The sequence below is a fragment of the Symphodus melops genome (assembly GCF_947650265.1).
Source record: "Symphodus melops genome assembly, chromosome: 18".
NCBI lineage: Eukaryota > Metazoa > Chordata > Actinopteri > Labriformes > Labridae > Symphodus > Symphodus melops.
Genome location: NC_136708.1, coordinates 5896069 through 5914041, shown reverse-complemented (window position 1 = coordinate 5914041; position 17973 = coordinate 5896069). Strand labels below are relative to the sequence as shown.

The following is a 17973-nucleotide window of genomic DNA, read 5'->3' as shown; positions in this document are numbered from 1 at the left end:
GCAGCGGATGCCAAACACTGTCTCTATCTCTGTGTGGAGTTGAGTGTACCTCCGGTGGAGAACATCAAGTGCCGTAATTCATTTGCAATATTGATCTTCTTCCTTCTCCCATTGTTTGATGCGCGCTACCATGAAAAAGATGACAAAGTGCAATCTAATTGATTTGGAACAGAGGATGTCTGCGCTTGTTGCGATCACAGGACAAGTGATGCTGAGAGGCGGCGTGTTTGCTCAACACCGCGTTAGAAAAATAATACGCGTGATATCATGTCGTAACCGCGCACACACCCATTTCAGCTGCTTCCCTTTAATGCTCCATGACTTTCTGTTGCAGTGAGTTTAGCAGAATGTGAGACACAGCGTGCACAGATCCAAAGCTTTTAAGAGGCACTTCCGCGCTTTCATGCATTTGTCTGCAGTTTTAATTGACATGTGATGAGTAATTGAAATACAAAATGAAGGTGGTCTCGTCATTACCAGTTATGATGATTCAGTGTATTTTGATAATGCGGCCTGAGATGAGTCCCAGATAATGATGTACATTAAGCTGCACGGTTTTCATTTTCATCTCATAATACAACCCCCCCCCCCACAATCATTTTTTCAGCTTAATGACAGTTTTATGGGAAACTTCATTAGGCAAAAGGATGTCAAACCGATAAACATCAGTGTGTGTTAATTGCGGGGAAAAAGTGGCCTTGCTGCTGTAGTCCTTTCATGTTGAGGTCCACAAAAAACATTGTTGAGGTTGGGATTTGACCAGATAGATGATCTATTGTTAATTTAAAAATGATTAATCTGTGCAGCTCCAAGCTTTCCTTCCCTCTCTAGCCATTCACACACACACGCACACACACACACACACACACACACACACACACACACACACACATGCTCAGCGACTGGGACTTGGTGTTCAGTTGTCCACAGTGGTCTGCAGATAGCCTAATGAAGAGAAAGCATTACAGGCTGCACTGCCACTTTGGAATGCTAAACAAAGACTGTGATTCATCTCAGGGGTAATCTGAGCAGAGAACAGTGAATAGGTGTCTTCTAACATTAGACCGACATATTGGTTTTATGCAGGCTTTTAATAAGTATCACATCTCAGCCAGTCATGTGCTCAGCTTTTGGTATAATGGGGGTTCTTTATTGACCAAAGATTCATACAGAAACTTGTTACAGGTTCCCATTACACGTGTTAATCTTCACTGTATATGTGGATGCATTCCTTCTTATCAGATATCCCAGCAGCCTCCCTCCGCCGCCATCATGAGCCCTTTATATGTCCGTCCCGCTGTTGATTGTGCAGCAGAGGTTGTAGCAGGGCTGTAGAGGCTCTCAGGATGGCAAGATACGATACATTGGTTCACAATATCATACGAAACGACAAGATATGATACAGGCTTCTTGGCTGACCATAATCCTATTATCATGATGCTGGGATTCTTTGGTAGAGCAAGACATTCGTCCTCTGATTCACCATCACATTATCATCATATAAGTCACAATATGTCACCATACAATACCAGACAAGAATAGACAGAGATGGGACCGATCCAGTGTGATATCAGAATCTGGTCCGACATTGAAGTAATGCTCCAGTCGCCTTACAAGTACTCCCAACAACAACAACAATAATATCATCAGTCAGGACGTCAACATATCAGAATCAGTAGCAACATATGTATAAGTTTGTTTTCTGATGCTTTTGTATCCAAATCTGATCAGAACCAAAGAATACGAGACAATACATACGATATTATGTGATACAAATACAATATACAATATATCAAGTTCAAGATTGAAGTCTTTTTTTTCACTGCACTTTGGTGTCAGTTTAACCTCGTATTATGCTTCTTCCTGTATCACTGTCCACAACATTTTCTTCTTTGATCCTGCCGAATCTTTTCTTTGGCCAGTTAACGTCTTGCTCTTTTTACTTATTTCGTGTGAAGACGTACTGAAAGTGTGTCATTTAGTGTTGGGAAGTCCACTTCAGTGCCCTTACACACTCGAAGATTTTCACAGCGGGACGCTCACCGTGAGCCACCGGGACTTACTGCACTTTAAAGCCCGTGAGTCTGTGAGTGTGGAGTGTTGGGATTCAGCCTAAAGCAGTTTGTGAGTTGCGATGCTTGCACTGTTTTCCACACGTCAAGGCCTTTTCTCAACTTCAAAAATCACATACAACAATATGACGGCAGCCATTGTGGGGGGAAAAAAAGTGCAGCATTAAAAAAAAAAAAGCTTGCTTAAACCCATCATTTGGGTTGTCGTGTCCTTTTTAAGATAAGGCAGCAGAATGAAACGGAGGGTGTTAAAATCTTCTTTGCTTTTACTTGGCATGCATCAGAAAAACTCATATTGTTTTCTGCTTTCTGTCAGTCGAGCTCGGCTTAAGAAACCAAACAGAGCCTCAGCACTTACCAAGAAATGATGACCCCGGGGTCACACAGAGTTCCACTGCTGCCCCCCCCACATATTACACACTGCATACTGACCAGCAAGTCTGACGCCCATGCTCCGTTTCAGAAGTGTCAGCTTCACCCTGCGCCTTTCAGGAATCCTCCGAGAAAGTTTGTTTTCTGATGCATTGTGTGAATATTTCCTGTTGACAGAATATGAATTATGTATGGGGGAATAACATTAACCCATATAGGATGTGCGAGGATCTAATGATTCCAAATTCAACATCGGCTACAGATTAAAAAATGTTCACCATAGATATGATTTGGATCTTAACATCCACTCCATATCGCAAGGTCAGCAAATGATAAGCGTGTGTTTTATAATTATAATATTTACACACAACCTCACACTTCTCTCAGGAGTTGATGTGATGGCAAAAATCACTGAGACAGCTCAAATGCAAGTTTATTCCAGCAGTATTTGTTTTCTCAGGTAAACAGAAGTTATGAGACTTCGATTGTTTCGAAATGCACTCCATTGGTAATACTGTAACGTCACTGGATGATTGAGGCGGTTTCCATTATACTGCTGACATCTGTGTCTTATTATAAGCAGGAAGCAGGGAAAGGGTCTCAGCATTAATATGGTGCTCAAGCAAACATGCACCGATCCTTGTGCTTCCTGCATCTGCCTTCGCACACTGCTCAGTGAAAATATGAATGCATTGAATCAACCAGTATGATAAGAGAATCGGCTTTTATCACGTTCATTTGCAGACAGGTAATGGAAACTTATTCATTTATTTATTTTTTTCAGAACACAAATATGTTGTCCTTATGGTTGTCTGGTGTTCGGCCTAATTTTTTACTTTCCCTCACTTCACTTTTTTGGCTCATTTTTTTTTCATTTGAAACCACAGGTGATCTGAAATAAAACAAAGGAAAACAACATCGACACCCCCCTGTTGATATCATCTCCCACGAAACCCCGCGTCTCCGACTGTTTGTATTCGCTGCAGCAGCCGGAGATTTCACGGATGCGGGTAAATATGTACAGCGAAATCCTCTGGCAGGTTGAGAACACTTTGATAATCTCCTTGTGAGCAAGTCTTTAAATGAACAGGTGCCAAGATAAATGTGCCTTGAGACAATCCCGATGATAAGCAAACAACACAGGCCTAAAGTAGATGGAATGCTGCCACATAAGGTAGACGCCTTGAGCGATTCTGGCATGTTTGAGGAAAGTCGCACCCTTAAAGCCTTAAAAAAAAAAAACAAAAAAAAAAAACAAGATTCTGCACTTTGAACAACCCCGCCACCCAAGGGGATCTTCAGGGAACTTTAATGTTCTTACCAAACCGTTTCAAATCCGACTCACCCTCAGGGTGACAAGAGCATTCCTAAAGATCCCATGATTTCTGCAGTGAAAATGTTCTTTTGTATTTGTCTAATGCTTCAGCCATTACCACTTAGTTTGTCGGATTAAGATCATGCGAGTCTGACTTCCACAGAGATCACCAGAATGGAGTCCATGACTGGCTGGATATATTTATGATATTTCGCAGGCCGGATGCTGAAATGAAAGAGGCAGCACTCGAGGGGCTCTCTGTCTTAATCCGTGGACATTATCTCTACACTGTAAGCGGGTCTTGGCTCGTTACCTCGCAGTAGAGAGCCAGACTGGCAGGGTTGCAGGGAGAGAGGCAGAAAGGGAAAGGGAAGAAGGGAGGGCCTCGCCCGGCCGCCGAGAATGTAATCTCCAGATTAGGGGGCGAGACGAATTCCTGCTGCCAGCCTGACCTTGTCAAGGCAATGGAGGAGCCAGAGTGAAATTGAGATTTCAGGACAGGACCGAGTCGAGGCGCTTTTTTTTTCCTCCTCTCTCTCTATTCTTTTTTTTTTGCGTTAGCATTTCTCTTTCAAGGGTCACAGCCTTGACACTATGATTCACGCTAAATGTGTGTGGTCACACTGGTAGCACGCATGATATGTGTGTGGGGCAAATTGTTTCTGGCACTGACCATACTGCCTGAACGTCTCAGCAGTCAGTTAGCGTGCTGCCATCTCGACGGGATGAAGCAACAACATAGAACACATCAAACATGTCAAAAGGAACACAGTTTGTCTGGATTCATTCAGACTGGAAAACAGCTCATGTTGTAACATGACATAATGCTGGATTTCAGAATTTAGAAAGGGATTTAGACTGTTTCCCTCAGTTATACCTTAAATAATAAAAAAGGGTTAGAACGCTTCTATCTTTTTAAAAGATACGGAATTTCAAACATGCAAGTAAACATTTAAGTAATCTGGATCAAAGACCGAAATCTAGAGATTAATTCTAAATAAAACATTTGAATCGTTTGACAGCCCTATAGTTTAAAAAGGTCTTCTTGCTTTGATATTTCCACTGTGCTCCGCAAAGTCCACAAAGTGCAATATCTGTGCAGCCCTGTAGCCAAGTGAGTTTATGAGCTGCATAGTATGGTACGTTAGTTGAGCTCTCAGCCTGTGGTAAAAACAGCCCACAAATTGTGCTGACCACCTGCGCTGGTCACTTTAACTGAGTCTTCCGATCAAACCAGCACTCCACAAGGATTATTTACTGAACAGTAGACCGTCGTTTTTTCTTTTAAATGCACAATTATGATCTTGTGACAGATGTTAAACAGTTGTGTGTCGCCATGTATCCCAGCAGCGCTTGCAATACACGATGAACTGTGTGATGGTTGCATAGTACTCGCGTGAATGATGCCGTGCGCGTCAGCAGTTTTACACTGGTATATTATTTATATTTATTACTGGTTGCACTGATTGAACAGAGCCAAAAAATAAGATGATAAAAAAGGTCTTGAAAGTGCGTCTTATTCACCGGCGTTTACAGAAAGCTTGAAAATATAAACTCATTGCCCTCAGTGTCCCTTCACCTGTTACGTAAACATGTTCTGGTGGAATGAATCTAGAAGATTGGAATAATGATATAACATACTTGTTGGAGCACTTCATTCGTTTGACCTTTATTGCAAAACAACAAAATAATGAGTATGTCTGGCACAGACGGCAGCGCGTCGCATCAACTTCATTAAGGAAGTGGACGAATGAAGCCGATAAACTAACATTGCACTATTTAGAACAGATTTATTTTCATCGTCTCGGATGTTTGCCGGCGCAGAAAAAAAAAATAAAATAAAAATCACTGTCTTCCAATTTTCAAATCAATTATTTATGCAGGTCGAGCTTAGTTTTTCTGTCGGTACATCCTGTCTTTACTCTACATAAACAAAGACAGTCATAAAACACAAATGAATATGGAAACGTTTTGTATACATCTGATGATCAGTTTTGCATGAAGCTTCACTTAGAGATAATTTCAACTCAATACTTTTAAAATAAAAGACACAGATCCCACACAGTGATGATTAAAGTAAATGGCAAACATTTCTTATATTATTGGAGTTGATTGCTAGATAAGTAGTCAAACGACATCCCATAATGGTAGCTCGATCAATAGATTGTATAAAGCATGGATGTAGTCTCAGTGACGCTGCCCATTGGCTACTGAAGAGGACTGTTGAAGCCCATCAGTGACGATCACCGTATTAAAAATGCTGCCTCAACTTAAAGGAAGAATGTGCGACACTTTGATCCAGTAGATTCTTTCTTTTTCAGCACCAGCATTAAACCTAAACAAACTGCTGTTTGGCGACACCTCGGCTCTTCTGAAGCTTCACCTCCAAACATTCACCACTCGCATTCGCACAAAGGAGTTATCAATTAGAACGTACCCTAATCAAACACACTTATGCGCAAGTGGCGGACAAAGTTGTCATTGGCTCGAGGTGCACCGCCTGTGGTCTGCATTGTTGTGTTGGCAGGCTAACTTTCTGTCAGTCTAAATACAGGCAAAGTGACAGAGGCCTAAAGCCTCGTTAAAAAAACAGAACACCAACATGGAAGATCAGCCAATAAATGATACTTCATTAAATCGAAATGGAGTTGTAAAAAAAAACCTGACCAGTTTGTGCCAATGATAACATGAGCCATTCTGACCAAATGTAGTTGTTTGAATCAGCCTTTAAACATTTGTATTACTGCTGTAAAATAGCATTTTAGAGTTTGCCAGACACCCCCCCCCCCCCCCCCACACACACACACACACACACACACACCTGAAGTTGCTGCTTGATGAATTAATATAGATTCACCACTAAAAAACAAATATCCTATAAAGGTATAAGAACATTTCAAATCAGCTAAATCAACCCCGATAATAAAACAAGATGGTTAGGTTGAGCTTCATGCTTACATATAGTCATTCGCAGCGTCACTGACAAAAAGACAACCTTGAAATGTATCATTTTAACTGTCGGATTAATGCAAAGACTCGGTGTCAGAAACCCCTTGAACACCCAAAGCCAGTATAAGGTCTGTGATAATTAGTGTATGAATCATTGCACACACCGGGGAAAATGCACTCCTCATTATATCTGTGAGCTGTGAACTTGGTAAACAATATGTATGGAGCAAGAGGAGCACCACTGAGGGCGCTCACACTGCCTTATTAGAGTACAGCTGACCCAGTGCTATTTCTCACATTTAAATTAAAGCCAGCTCTAAGTACTGCGATATTATTTGTAATCAGTCACAGGATATGAAACATGCATAGCTGCTCTTGTATTACTATTTAAATGGAATGCAATATAATTATTTATGATAGTGTTATACAATAATAGAGGAGTGTTGTCTGACTTCAACCCGGTTCACATCGGGTTATCCCTCTGTTTGCATTAGATGACAAAAGTAAAAACATTTTTTGAAGAGGCTTAAGGAGGAGTTGTATTGTCCCCTCAAAAAGACAGATATGTATATATTTTTTAAGGGATTTCACCAAAAGTTCTTGCAATGTTTTTTTGTTGTTTTTTTTTCTCCAGTTTTACAAACAATAGATAAGTGGGGGGGTATTATTGTCATCGCCCTGTGGCGATCCGCCAGGAGGAAATAGCTTTTCCCGTCGGCTCCACCCCTGTGACGCGTTCCTCTATGGCCAATTAGCTCCTAGTAATAAAAGTGAGACGTACACACCAAGATGGCGGCGTCCGTAAATCCCGGTTACCGGTGTTGTAGTCCGCGGCTGCCCCAGCCTTAGAGAAAAAGTTTGTGTAAAGTCATTCCCAGAGTTTCGGGTTCATGCTCCTGGTTCTGCAATCGTGCCTCCTTTCTGGCTGGAACTAAGGGAAGGGAGAGTCGCTGAGGCGGGACAGATCCCTGGTTTCTGCAGGTAACTTCGACCTGTCGGAGTCCTTTCTGTTTCTTTATTTTGATTCGCTGGCCGTCACGCCGAAGATCTTAATGTGGGTTAAGAAGAGCGAGAGCTCACTCGGGTTTTTTTTTGTTGTTATTAGGGAAGGTGCAGTCAAAGATTGACTCACTCGCAAGAGAGCCCGCTCTTGTTTTTTTTGTTGAAACTAACATTTTGAAGAACTGTGAAAAGACACTGACTTTGAGTTATTTTTGCTGGACTTGAGACATTGTTCCTTTAATACATTTCTGTTTATTCTCCATCTCATGTCTTTGTGTGAAATTCTTGTGTTTGTGTGTATTGTTGATTTTGTTAATATGGAGTTATGTCTAGTTCTACAAAACTAGAGGATAGCTTTGTGGTGGTTGAAAAAAGAAATTATATAGAAACAAACTTGTTTGTTGTCGGTTGAGATACCGGCTGGCACCCCAACAAAAAAGACCCCTTAAAACCGCTACAGCCCTGTTCTGCCTCTTAGTACTTTTCCATTCAGACTGCCTCCCTCTCACTGTACCTGTCAGCCACACCCTCCTCATCAGCTCACCTGCCCTCTCAGCTGCAGCTGTAATAGGGCCACTACATAAGCTGCTGCATGTAAAGTCATCATGACTGTTATTACTATCAGTTTACTTAGCGCTGAATGCGTCATAAGGACACAAAGTGTCTACAGGCAAGCAATAAGCTGAAGTCCGCTTCTGAAGCAACGGCACTTGTGCGTGTAAGTGAGGGGAGTGGTTTCTGAAAGGGGCACAAAGGGGAGGGGGTGGGTGCAGTCGGAGCACTTGGACAAATGCTACTTTCAAAATCATGCTAGTTTTTTAAATAACCTATCAGGGTTGGTCATTTTAACTTTAGGGCCTCTAAAGAAAAACACCCATGAAATGTTTATTTAAATAAAGAAGCTATAGATATTGAGACAATGTTTGCGTTTTTGTTTTACCTTTTTAAGATGAGACAGTTGAAGAGAGACAGGAAATGCCTGGAGATGAAAGTGGGGATGACATGAAGCAAACGGCCGGGTGGGATTAGAAAACCACTGCTGATGAGACAAGGACTCCGCTCTAGCGTACGATATAACCACTAGGCCATCAGTGCTTTTCCTCCAATATTTATTATAAACAATTTAAAGGTTAGCAGTTTATGAATCAGTTTGTTAATCTTATTGACTAGCATCATTAATGTTCACGTCTGGATGGTTTTGTTTTCCATGGTGCACCGTGCGCTCGCCCTCGTGTACGGCGGCTGTAGTCCTCAGGGAGGACGGCATCTGAATCTGACCTGTGGCTCATTTCCTGCCTATGTTTCCCAGAGTGCTCTCTCACCCTGATTTCTGACTCTTTTCACTGTCCTGTCTCTACATTAACAAATCTTAAAAAATCTTTTTATTCATCACACAACGTGCAATACTCCTCAGTGCAGTGTCTCAACTGTTGAATGTTGACATTTTATACATTACATTGCTTCATTTCTTTATCTCTCTGCACTGTAGCTTGAGATCTGTAACACTCAATATCAATATCATTCTGATATGCAGTATATTCATATTTCTTACTGCTATATTATTGTGTACAGCACACGGATAAATAATGCATTTGTGATACTTGAGGAAGTGGGGGAGGGGGGGATAGATTCATCGTTGAACAGCTGGATTCGGTTGGTTTATGCTGCTCCTGGCCTTAGCAGAGCTGTTTCTATGTAATCTGTTTGAGGGATGAGAGGTGCAGGTTAAACGTAAGTATGTCTAATTACTTTGTGCTTGTTGTATCTAAAGCCCTCCATGTAGTCTTAATGACCCAATTGCCTCTGTTATCAACTCCCGTCTCTAACACGCAGCTGAAGTCAGAATAATCCCGCGAAATCTACCCAGCTTATGAATTTTAAACTGGGAGGCCTAAATCACAGAGCTGCTGTTAAGCAAATCCATTTTTAATGGAAAAGCAGACAGCTGGGACACTTCTCGGTGGGTGTTGTTCTCAAGGCCGATACATTTAAGAGACTGAAAAAGTATTCATAATGTGTGAAAAGGCTGCGTATAGTTGACCTATTTGATGCAAGGGAATTCTTTGAAACGCTTCCAAGAGGAGCCGAGAGAGAGACCTTTAAGAAAGAGGCGGTCTTACATTTCAAAATTCATAAAAATGTGTTTTACAAGTTTATAAACCGAATGTGGTACTGAGATTTGCAAAGAAAGTCAAATCATTTTGAGCTAATATGTGTCAGCTTTCTGTAAAATGATTGGCTGTGTGGTCTTTGTGTATAGAATAAGCCACTCTCTCTACGCGTCGTTGAATATGATGAGGGAGCTCTAGCTGCAGAAACATGTCGGTAGTTCCGAATAAAGCCGAGCAGCTGAATTCTTTTCATTCCTCCAGTTTGATTTGATCATGGCCCAAAGAGGCGCTGCAAATATCCCATGCATAGAGAATAAAATTTGATCCTTTTTCACTTATAGTAAAGTGTTGGATTTTGCAAAGAGCTACGGTATAATTCGATTCAGTTCAACATAAAGTCGTTTTGTTCTTTGCGCTGCCGTTTAAGGTTGACGTGTGCCGCACTCCAAGGTTTTGGACTCTTAAAGAAAAGAAACCAAAGGTGATGTATCACAAAATACAACATGCACGGTTGTAGAGGTGTGTGTGTGTGTGTGTGTGTGTGTGTGTGTGTGTGTGTGTGTGTGTGTGTGTGTGTGTGTGTGTGTGTGTGTGTGTGTGTGTGTGTGTGTGTGTGTGTGTGTGTGTGTGTGTGTGTGTGTGTGTGTGTGTGTGTGTGTGTGTGTGTGTGTGTGTGTGTGTGTGTGTGTGTGTGTGTGTGTGTGTGTGTGTGTGTGTGTGTGTGTGTGTGTGTGTGTGTGTGTAGTGAGAGTAGCATGAAATGCAATGCGTCGCTCTATGACATCAACCCAGAATCTGGGAGAGAAAAAAATAAATAAAGTTTTGCCTTGCACACAAATGAACCGTTTTCATTTAAATAGCGGCATGGTTCCTTTTATCCAGTTCTTGTAATAGAAACATGGATGGCTGTCGTTCATCAGTCTTTTGCAGTATTCACATTGATAGTACACATTTCTGTGAATACGTTCAGTTTGGTTACACGTTGTAGAGGTGACTTTGCTGTTAGCAGACTACGATCTATTCTGAGAAGAATGTCATTTGAGGTATTCCAAAAGCATAATGTGTGGCCTCAGCTGACAGTAGAATGAGGGATTGTTCTTCAAATAGAGGTTTGATATTCAAAGAGTAAAGGTGATTCTCCAGACCATGTAGAGAAATATCCAAAGTGGGAAGGAATTTATGACATCTGTTGACTGTATATAATGGCTCCACACTGATTATTAAATTGTCTATCTTTCAGCCTGTACAGAGTCTCAGTGTTGTCTGTTAGATTAGAACCACGGCCGTGATATGCTGCATTAATATTATCCAGTCTGTTGATAGATTCAGCTTTAGGGACATTTATATTATTCAACCCATCACACATGCTCTGTTTGTCTTCACAGTTCAATTTGCTTTTAGGACCCAGCTTTAAACAAGATGTAATCTCAACCTCAATTTCTTTTGTGTCCTCCTCGTTTTCCTCTATTTATTAAAAAACACTGACGGTGCTCTCTCCTGGTTGAATAAAGTATTGAATCATGTTTATGTCTCGTTGATTTAAATTGCTCATCAATTCAATCAATTTTGATTGTGTTGCAATCTTTAGTCACTTAACTCTTACTTAATCCTGAACTCGAAGTTGTATTCAAGGATGTTATTGCTTAATATTCCTAAGGACAAATATCAAATATTTAAAAACGCCTGCAAGACTCAAGATGAGAATGAAAAGTATTCACGCACAAAAGTATTCAAAAGGGAACTTGTTACACAGCAGGGGACCAGAATGTATGTACAACACATACAACAATATATAGGTCAAGTGGCTTCTTCAGAGCCCACAGAGTCAAACACAACATGCCTTGAGGGAATTTTTATTTTTTTTTTTAAATAGAAGACTGCATCCTTTCACTCCATTCGGCTCTCTGAGCAGCTGAGACACATTAGTGTCATTAACCCACAAAGTCTTTCATTCTTCTTATAGCACGAGCAAAACATAAGAGCAGAAAGGAAGCTTCGTATTCATGTAACAAAAAAAAAACAAAAAAAACACAACATAACAAGGACGACAATTAGACTCGTCGTGATATAGAGGAACCAGTACAGCTCAGACTCAACAAAGGTTGAGGGTTTTGCCTCCCAAACGGGCAAATTAGAATATCACGTTATTCACTAACCAGTTGCAGCTGGAAGCGAGGGGTTTCATCGAGCTGGAAGGGGAAAATGAAGGAAAACAACAGGCATAGTGCGCTTGTGTCACTGATCCATGTTTAAATCTGTTTTGAACACTCTGTAATGACTCGGAGGTGGTTTTCAGTTCCTGCTGCTACATCGTCTCTCTCAGAAACAGAAGCACAAACAAGAGCTTTTGATTTAAAAAAAGAAAAAAGAAAAAAAAAACTGTGGTTGGGTTAATTCGCACTTGCGGATTATGTGTTGCCATGTTCAGAGGACGAGCTCATTGAAGCTGCTGTGTTGTTGTTTATCAAACCTGCTGAATGATTGCTGTGCCCTTTTTGGAGTTCATGTGGACCTGAAATGAAAAATGTTCTCAGTGAATAAGACCAAAGAATGTGCTGTGTGCTTTTTTTTTTTTTCTTCTTTTTTTTTTAATCGAAAAATTAGAGGGATTTTGCAGTTGAAACACAATCTCAGTCACGATCTCTGAACACATCAGAGCCTGCATGTTTTGAGGACAACGCCTGGTAGAAAGCAGGAAACTCCATCTTGGCATGTTGCTAGGCGATGCATTAATATTAATGTTGTCTTCTTTTTCTTTTTTTTTTCCAGAGCGTGTGCACTCTCTGCCCCCCTTTGGGATAAACTGAAGCTTAAAGATATCTCCATCTCCCTCAAAGTCCTTTTATCCGTCGTTGAACCTCATATCAAGGGTTTTAATTACTTTCTGTAAATGTGACGCTGCAGAGCTTTGTTGGGGATCACAATCGTCTTTTTGCTTCCTGGTTTGCAGCGCTTGCGTTTGGCTCATTTCTGACTCGAATCATTGATAAAATAGATGTGTGTTTTATCTAGTCTATTCTCGTTTGAACATGCAAATGTTTTAGTTTATCATGGTTTCGCATTCAAATTAAACCGTCTTTTACTGGAATCTAATCACAATCGCATCTGATTCTCCCCAAACGATTTCTATTTGAGGACGAGCTGTAAAGCCAAAGCATGCTGTCCGCTCTTTTTTCATCATATCTTTTCCATTAAAAAAAATCTTTTTGAACACAAGAAATCAATCTATTATAGAGCTGGCCCTCTGCCTCACCCTTTCCCCTGCCGGGCTTTTAGCCTGGAGTCTTTGTCACAGCCTCCCCTCACCTCTCAGCTGCCCTCTTTGAAAAACCATTTTGCTGGCACTGAAACACAGATGTTATCCATCTGATTAAACGTTCAAGGTTACATCTCCAAATACATCAAAGACTACTTCTCCCAAAAGAGGAAGCGTGACAGCCAATGTTTTGGTAGCCTGAAGGTGTAAGCTCTAGTGTCCTCATCAATTTTTATTTTTTTTTAATTTTTTTTGTAAATTGGTGTCCATGCTTAAATTACAGTGTTATGGCGATGGAGGCTCCAGCAGTATTTGTGATAAATGATGCTGAAAGGATCTATCATGGTTTGTCAATACATGAAGTCAGGAAAGGGTTCGTTAACAAAGACTTATAGGGAAAATAAAAACCTGCCGGGATTGTGATTCTATCCAAACATCGACAGGTTTTATGATAATTGTTTAAGTGTTAGTAAGTTGTCAAGATAATGAAACTCATGGTGCTTTGTTTTACATCGCTGTAAAGGTGATATATTCTGTTTGGGAAAAAAAAGATCTCTTTATAGATGTCTGGGGTAAATTTACCGAGCATTAAGACATTTTTCAATACATCTTATAGACCAGCAGTTTATAGTGAATTTAATATCGGCGCTGGTTAGTTTGCATGCAACATGTTCAGAGGCTGTAGTTCTTGAAGAGGGCGGCCGAGTTCAAATCTGACCCTAGGCTCCTTCCTCATATGTCATTCCTCTATCTCTTTTTCTCTTTCTCTCTCTTTCTCTCTGATTTCAGACTCTACCCTGTCTATTATTTAAGAAACGATTTAACACACTGGAGAATCTGCTTATAGCCTCCTTAATTTAAATGACAAATTAATCCCAGAATGCTCGAAACATTTAAGCGTCATGATTATTTTTTTCTGAAAAATGCCAACTTTGTTTCTGTGATTATTCTCACTACTAAATCCTGCGAGTTTTCCAGTGGTAGTGCAGGGGTTAGTGAGCATGCCCTGTGGAAAGAGGCTACAGTCCTCAAAGTGGGGTGGACCAGGTTTGAATCCGAGCTGTGGCTGCTTTTTCCGCATGTCAATCCCAACCTCTCTCTCTCACTACCTGATTTCTGACTCGATCCACTATCTCTAAATTAAAGCACAAAAGGCCCAAAATAGACACAAGAAGAAAAGAGCAGTTATAAATGGCTAGACTAGCTTAGCATACAGCAAAAAAAACCAAAACATTCAGCCTTGTTCTTTTCAGAAATAAAAAAAAAGACGGTCTGTCAGCATCCCTTAAGGCCATGGATTAAAAGGACGTTTTATGTGTTGTAAACCTTTGCAAGAACATAGCTGTAAAATGAAAATGTCTCAGTGTACACTGAGTTATGTGCTGTAGTTATCTGCTGCTGGAGAGGCGCTGCAGGTCGCTTCATGTATGCAGACTCTCTGCAGTCACTGTGAGGTTAGCATGTCACACAAATAACTGCACTTAGAAAGCATGCCACGTGTGAACAATGCAGAATAGCACTGGGTCAATGGAAAAGTGTTTTCTTTGAAGAAATCATTTCATCACGTTATTCATAGTACTGAGTCGTTGAACCTGTACTGACTGACCTACAGTCTTAATGCTAAGCTAGGCTAACAGCATCCTGCCTCCAGCTCTAATATTGATGCTCTTACCCCATCCTTGAAAAGAAATCAAATAAAAATGACATGTTCCTCCCAAAATAATGAAATATTCCGCCGTTTGAATACGAAGATTGGGTTTTTATCTGCGCAGTTTAATTTTACAGGCTCGTTGTTTATTTGCCCGCTGTCAACACTGACTGATTCCTTTTCTTTCTCCCTCCTCTCTAGAGATCGAAAAAATTCAGAAAGATGAGGGGAAGGAAGAGGGGAAGGAAGAGGAGAAGTTCATCGACGTCGTCATCAACAAGAACATGAAACTGGGCCAGAAAGTTTTAATACCAGTTAAGCAGTTTCCTAAAGTAAGTGCTATCCTTGACACCACCAGAGACTTCTCCGAGAATGTGATGTGCACAGATAGAGAATTTTAGATGGTGTTATTTATAGATAATGAAGCCGACTACAGTAGCTTTTGATTTAAATTTCTTACAACAGCCACTTGACACTTTTTGTTGATGCTTTATGATATTAGATGTAGCATATTTCGAGGACAGTGTACAGGCATGCAACGTGTCGGCTGACAGAACTGGGGTAGAACTATATTAGGGATGTTACCTACTGAAGAATTGTTTGAGCTTTTTCTTAATGTTACAACTGTAGTTCTCCCGCTCCTCCCTTATGCACACACCTCTCTATTACACTGACCTTGCTCAATGACGCTCTGATGTCTCGCTATATTAATTTGTCAATGAATATTTATGAATATATGATTCGGCAGAATTATCTCGCAGTGGGTTTCATTTTCTTGAGTGTGCAGTGGATTTCTTATAATGCACCTCCTGGCTTTTTTTTTTCAAGTTCAAGAAGTCTACTTTTCGTGGAAAATAATAGCTTCCGAGGGCGAGAGCGCAATTGCAAAGCAGCACATAAGTCATATGCTCAGAGTCTTATACAGTCGTCTTCGCTGTGACCTCCACATGAGGGGGTTTTTGAGTGATAACCCCGTCGCCACCTTTGAGAGCACTTCAGCGCTGTGAGGAGCCTCACCCAGCCGCAGCATTTACGGAGCCACCCACTCGCTGCATGACAGGGATTTCCCGCTGGGAGCAGGACGGGGAGGTTGGTGTAAAAGTGAGAGGGGGACGCTCTTAGATGGGGACATCACTCAAGTTTTCACCTCGGCACTCCGGAGGGAAGGACAGCGGTAACCTGCGGTGTGTGTGTGTGTGTGTGTGTGTGTGTGTGTGTGTGTGTGGATGGAGAGGACATAAGGGAGGAGACGCCGCAGTCTGGAGTCAAACCATGAACACACAAAGCGCACAAAACATGCTGTCTCTGCTCCTTATTGTTAGAAGTCTAATGACATGCTCTGTTAAATAACATTTAATAAGCTCTGCAACTCCAGTTGACAACCGGCGTCTATGTTATACTTTGAAGACTCACCACGCAACCTGTCAGACATACCGTCTGTCAGATTAGATTAAAACTTAACTTGTCAGCACACTCCTTGTATGAAGAGAAATAAAACACTTCATAATTGTAGGAAAGTCCACGGACACCCTATTAGCATATTTAAAATTAGCAATTAGCACCAAACATGAACTATAGCTGAGGCGGATTATAGTGACTTTAGCCTGTCAGGTATTATAACTAAAATCTTTGATCTGATGATGAAGTCCTTTTATATAGAGGTCAGAGAATAACTTTTTTCTTTTTTTTTTAAACATTTCTCGACCTCGAATGACCGTAAAAAAAGTTACATGAGTCACTTAGAGAACTTCATATGTTTAAATGTTTCAGTCTGGAGCAGCTCAGTGATGCTGCTCCCATGGCTGAAACATTTCTGAAAGATTGGTCTAACTCTTAGAGACTGACTCAGCTCAAATTAAAAGAATAATTAATGTTCTATTTTTTTGATTGTAACACATTTGAATGAATTGTAATGGCAGCCATGTAAGTACCAGTTAGCTACCACAGTGATCAAATAAAACACAGTCTAACCTATCTGAACACATATTACATGTACGTGAACGTTCCTGGAAGATTGTGGGCACTGATGGCTTAGCGGTTAGGCCGTGTCCCATGTACATAAGGAAGCCATAGACCTCCAAGAGGGCGGTCTGGGCTTAAGTCTGAACTGCGGCTCCCTTTTTCTCCCCCTCCCTTCTCCAAAATGCATACTCTATCCGCCACCTTATCAAAATAAAACCACAAAGCCCCCACGCAAATGGATGTAAAAATCCTGTCAAATTCCATATTAATGGTCTTTTAATGTTATACACAGTGTTCAAATCTAGCTAGTTAAAGTTTCTTAGTTTCCCCTTTTTATGTTATTTTGACTCTAATTAAAAGAGTAGTTATAACGAGTCAAAGTGAGCTTTAGATAAAAACCATATTTTTACACTGAACCAGATTTACTCTTGTAACATGTTTGCCACTGATGCTGCGAACTGCTTTGAAGCATTTGATTTTTGGGCTGGCAGGGTTTCGTGTGAGTTTCTTTGACACAAACTTCAACTTCAGTTACAAATAGATTACTTAATAAAACTCTTCAAAAAAACAACAACTAAGATTTAAAGTACACTATTTTTTTTTCCTAAACTTTGAGAAAGAAAGTAATTACTCCCACCAGGAGTTGACTTCCACTGATAAAAAGCTCGATGTATGTATTTTCTATTAATTAGTACTAAGGGCTATATATTTATGTGTGGAGTGTCATCTGGAGGCTGATCTGAGTCTCCCAGGTTCACAGCTTAACAGATTTGCTTTGACAGCTTTGATAAGTAGAACCACTAATACGCTGTTTAGAACTCCAACAAGCCACCGAAGGAAGACAAATTCAATTTGTTCCATGTGACAGGCAGCAATGGCAAGAGTGATCGGCCTGACTTGAATGGGTTTTCTCCTGAGCTGCGAGCATCACCTCTTGGCTTCTGGCATTGAAGTGCTGCAGACATTTTTCCCAAATAGCCATTTAGGAGCAGCACACGTGGAGAGGCTAAATCCATCCTCCACAAACATAGCATTTTATCAAAATAAAACGGAGAGAGGAAGAAAAAAAAAAAAAACGATGCCACACTGCAAGTTCCAGGCTGCTGATACCCTGTGATAAAATGGAGCTGTTCCCCAGCCGTGATTCGTTAAACCCAACGCTGATGAATTTTTAGACTTTCCAAGATATTGGCAGGAGTGATGATTTTCTGGTGTTGGATGGGGTTGTTATGTTGTGTAATGGACACGTTGATGCTGCACACAGAGCTGTTTTAAAAATAAGACCA

General features: G+C 40.8%; 1 protein-coding gene across 2 annotated transcripts in view; it reads left to right on the top strand.

Annotated features, from left to right (window-relative positions):
* khdrbs3 (KH domain containing, RNA binding, signal transduction associated 3) overlaps positions 1-17973 on the top strand; it is a 116174-nt gene that overhangs the window by 37542 nt on the left and 60659 nt on the right. For both annotated transcript variants that reach the window (XM_079368139.1, XM_079368138.1), the window contains exon 2: positions 14927-15057. In XM_079368139.1, the coding sequence (XP_079224265.1) occupies positions 14927-15057 (131 nt within the window). The remainder of the gene's footprint in view (positions 1-14926; positions 15058-17973) is intronic.